This window comes from Rhipicephalus microplus, chromosome 5, assembly GCF_043290135.1.
Source record: "Rhipicephalus microplus isolate Deutch F79 chromosome 5, USDA_Rmic, whole genome shotgun sequence".
Taxonomy (NCBI): Eukaryota; Metazoa; Arthropoda; class Arachnida; order Ixodida; family Ixodidae; genus Rhipicephalus; species Rhipicephalus microplus.
Genome location: NC_134704.1, coordinates 46,289,183 through 46,293,748, shown reverse-complemented (window position 1 = coordinate 46,293,748; position 4,566 = coordinate 46,289,183). Strand labels below are relative to the sequence as shown.

The following is a 4,566-nucleotide window of genomic DNA, read 5'->3' as shown; positions in this document are numbered from 1 at the left end:
TGAGAGGCGTCTCTCCTGACAGACTCGCCCTTGCCCAAGCCTGATCCCATTACGTGCGGGACAAGTGACAGCAAGGCAGGGCGCAGCGACGTGGCGGAGGCAGGCCGGAAATGAAATGAATTAAAAAGGCAAAATAGTGGATCACAGTGCATCTGGACCGACGTCTTTTGCATGTATCCCGGCCAAGCAGCGTGTGGTCTCACTGACGTGGACCGTATAAAAGAGCCGTATGGCCGACGGTCTGGACACAAGCGATCTCACCACCGCAGCAGTCGTAGCACCGCAGCTCCCAACAGCAGCAGCAGCATCTTGAAGCCATGTGGAAGGTGAGCCGATTGGTCTCGCAAGGCAGCCCGCACTTTGGAAAACGCGGCGAAATACCAGGACTATCGTCCGCTTGCTTTCCTTGAGTCGGGCTTTGCCTACTGCGAGCAGTGTTATCGCGAAACTGTGCGGCCGGCACTTTGTGCAGCCTATACGAGGCAGAGACTGTAGCCGTGAAAGGCTCTTCCGCTTAACGCTGTTAAGATAAGTTCTGCCAATCACAGCGTGCATTGACGAATGCGGCCGCTGGTTCGTTGAAGGAGAGCACTTGGGACCGAAAAGCTTTGTGGATTAGTTGGCGCCCGCTCCATGACCGTGCAGTTGCTAGCAGTGTTACTAAGTGTAGATATATATCAATTGCGTTAGGTTAGCGGCACCTGAGCATGTACAGACATAGAGTTGGCATAATAGCAGATCCTCATACTACGAGAATGCCAATGTTCACTGATGAAGTTATCTTGCACTGATTAGAAAACGCAGCGAATGATAGTAGGAGCTCTGACCAGTATGAGAAGTAATAGTTACACGTACAATAGAAGAGCAGTGTCACGCTACAGCAGTAACGGCCCCGTGTCTGCTAACGTATACGCGAGACAACTCCTGACACGACACTGTGCAGCTAATTGTGCGAATGCTACATGAATGGATAACCAAATTGAAGCTCGTCGCGTGACCAAGCCCACAGTGTATACGGGTGTCAGTGAGCCCAACAGTAGTGAGTGAGTGAGTGAGTGGGTGAGTGAGTGAATGAGTGAAATACTTTATTAGGTCCACAATAGACGTGAGTTAACTCAGCGTCACCTGGCTAGGCCCACTTGGGGACAATCAGTTTATAGTTACTGTATATGCTACCTTTAGGTAAAGATAACATATGCAGTAACTCTAGGTCAGTTTAAACCTGACCACCCTCACGCGGGCCCTCTTGACATCCAGGATTTGAGAGGTGAGATCCTGGGCCTTAGTTAGTTTGTTAATTTTATCTTGTTGAAAAGGGGAACCAGCAAAGGCAAGCCCCGGGCTTGAGAATTATTCGGCGTATATAGTCTGCAGTGCCGCAAAGCTCGGGTAGGTTCCTCTTTGGAGCAGTCTGACCGTAACAGCTTAAGCCCCGCACAGCGAGGAGATACTGCGATGCAATCGGTTTTCAAGCTTTTTATTACTGGTGGCTGGCAACAGGTTTTGTTGACAACTGTCAATGACTGATGCTAATGAAGTGGAAACGATATGCAGCTTTAACACAGTTGATGTGTTACCATCAGTTATACTTTCCCTTCGTCAATAGTCAGTAAACTGTTTTGTAACCCCTTGCAATGCAGTAGCTAACTTTATTTAAGAGAATGGTCAGTTCAAGCACCCAATCTACTCCAAGCAACGAATTGTTCAAATGGTTCACATATGATTACCATGATCGTCGCCCGACAAACCAATCAATCCAATAACGTACATTACTGCTTCCATGGCCTCCCCGGTCATCCCCTAAATGCAATAAACTCGGAATGAGAAGCTGTATACCTGTATATATTAAGTATAATGCGCTGGTCACTTGCTCGACTGAATGAGTTACACAGGAATACACAAAGTTCATGTGTCTATTTTGTCAATCTTATGTTATTACATACTCCCAGTGACGCCAAGGACGATGAGCGAGTTAACCATTGATACCACAGGGATAACTTCATAAAGCACCCACTTCCTTTAGCTCTGTGGCTGCTGCTTGAGGCGCAGCACGAAGTGGTGAGTTTGATTAAATGTTACGGTTATCGCTTTCAATTGGGGAGATGTCAAAATTTATGCACACGCCATTTCAATACAAAATATTAAGTTTTTAGCTGGAGCCCTCCATCGGCAGAGCGCATGGTAAGTTACGTATTTGTCTTTCGGACATTGTACACGATCAATTGGTCGGTCAATCATTCTCTGAAACAACTACGCAATCTCGCACTGAGTGTGTTTGTCATGAATATCACCAGCGAGGGAGCTGGTACGGGTGGATATTTGGTACACGATTTTAAAAACAGCGCAAAATTTGAGATGGACAAACTGATATACATGGCGCTGAAACAGCAGCGCAAAAAACAGTAGCACGAAAGAGAAGACACGCCAGCGTCGCATGTGTGATCTCTTTCTTGGTAATCTTCGTTGTAGTTACTCTATATGCTATAGTTTAAATATATATACGCATACTAAAGCACCTGATTTGTGTGTATCTTTGCTTGTCTGTCAATGTTTTCTCAAGTTTGCACTGTTGTCCTCAAGTGATAAAGAAATGAGCGTGAATCGCAGGCATTGATCCCCGCTCTCTGCTTCGTCGTCCTGGCCAACGCCGGCGACATTGGCGCACGTGGTATCGGTGGCGTCGGACTGGGTGGTCTCGGCGGTGTTGGACTCGGCGTTGGCCTCGGAGCTGGCGCCTATGGTGGAGCGTACAGAGGAGGCTATGGAGGCTACGGTGGCGGCTACGGTGGTGCCTACCGAGGCGGCTATAGTGGCCTCGTCGGAGGTGGACTCGGTGGCGTCGGCGGATTCGGAGGTGGATACTACGCAGGAGGCAGTCGTGGATACTACGGAGGCGGAGTAAGTAAAACGAAGCAGGGGAAAACGACGAAAGTTAAGTCGTATCTTGCAGTCATTTGTTGTACAAACATGTCCATGGCGGTGAAGGGCTGAGAACAACGGAGGCCCTAGAACGGCACACAAGGCATTCCAAAGTATACGTTCTTTGTAGTGCTTCGCGTTCATGAACGTATGCCAATTGGCTGTCATTCCCCGAATGTGTTGATCGTATTCAGAACAATAATACGAAGGGGATAGCTAAGCTTTTAGCGTTTTCGAGTCGCTGGTTAGTCTGCTACCACGGGGTAAAGTTGAGCCTGTTTACTGTGGGATACCAGTAAGGAGTCCGCAGAGGTCCCACCCTCTACCGAAGCGTGACCAGCGATCGCTATACCACGATTAAACAAATATTCCCGGTAGCGCACTCGGCAAATGTTCTCCCGAGGTGGGGTTAGAAGCCGTCCCTCTCATGGCGTCTGCCTGAAGTGTGCGTCCCAAGGAGGCAGGCTTGCGTGCAACAGCTATTCAGGAGGAAATGTCGCGTGCATCTAAAGTGTCCGGCTTACAGTGTTAATTTTCCACCACCTCCACAGGGCTACAGGTCGTACGCTGACGAGACGCCCAAGCCGTACAACTTCGGCTACGTAGCCCAGGGCCCCGACGGTACCAGCTCCCGCCAGGAGGTCGCCGACGGCAACGGCAGCGTCCAGGGGGTCTACACCATCAACACAGCCGAGGGTGGCCAGAGGACGGTCAAGTACGCTGCTGACGCTGCCGGATTCCGCGCCAGTGTCGACACCAACGAGCCCGGCACTCAGAACGAGAGCCCCGCTGACGTGGCTCTCCGGTCTGCTCAGCCACCCGCGTCCGAGTTGGCGGCCAAGTACGGCCCTGCCGGAGGAGCCGGTGGATACAGGGCCCGTGGATACGGAGGAGCCGGCTATGGCGGAGTGTACGGTGGCGCCTACGGCGGTTACGGAGGCGGATACGGTCTCGGTGGCCTCGGTGGTGTCGGCGGCGGCTACGGTGTTGGAGGATACGGCGGTGCCGTAGGGGGACTGTATGGCGGAGCCGGCGTCTTCCGCGGCGTCGCAGGGCATGGGAAGCACGGCCACGGCTGGCAGTGAACAAGGACTGTTGAATATTTCGTCATTGTTTGGTTCGGGACTCGCTCCACTGAGCACTAGAGTAGGCCCACCCCTCTTTGGTAGAGTTATGCTCCCTCCCCTTCCGTTCTAGTGTCCTGTACAGGTGTTGGAATGTCTTGTCGCGTGTTTTGTTGGAACCGCTGTCTAGAATTTATTCAAGATGTCTGGCCGCTCCCGGGGATCTGCAGCTCAAGGTGTAGGTACAAACGCACAGTGGTCCTTATTTTCGTTGTCTTTTGGGAAATAAACGAACTTTCGATGTCGAAAACGTCTCACCTTCCCTTTTCTTAAGACTTCACGGAATGAAATGCACCAGCGGCTTTGTGGGCAATGCACAATTACGGTAATCTTGGCACCGACAAGGACAATCAGTGTCGAAAGCAACCACATGACTAGACAGCCAGCTGCTCCTAGCACTTGTAGATGAAATAATGGACTACAATCCTCTCCAACCATCGGGTCAGAACTCAGTGAAAGCACTTATGTTTTGTTTATCACAGTCGGCTTGTACGAGCGCCTTTGATTGCATCATGATGTCCGC

The 4,566-nt window shown here is 50.8% G+C and overlaps 1 protein-coding gene across 1 annotated transcript; it reads left to right on the top strand.

Annotated features, from left to right (window-relative positions):
* Positions 1–227: 227 nt before the first annotated feature.
* On the top strand, positions 228–4,293 carry LOC119173881 (uncharacterized). The gene is made up of 3 exons (XM_037424664.2): positions 228–326; positions 2,608–2,898; positions 3,471–4,293. Exons 1-3 carry the CDS (start codon positions 318–320, stop codon positions 4,002–4,004), a joined length of 834 nt encoding a protein of 277 aa, XP_037280561.2. The 5' UTR covers positions 228–317; the 3' UTR covers positions 4,005–4,293.
* The last annotated feature ends 273 nt before the right edge of the window (positions 4,294–4,566 follow it).

Coding starts and splice junctions, on each gene's coding strand:
- LOC119173881 (XM_037424664.2), top strand. Junction 2,899..3,470: donor GTGGATACTACGGAGGCGGA/GTAAGTAAAACG, acceptor CCACCTCCACAG/GGCTACAGGTCGTACGCTGA.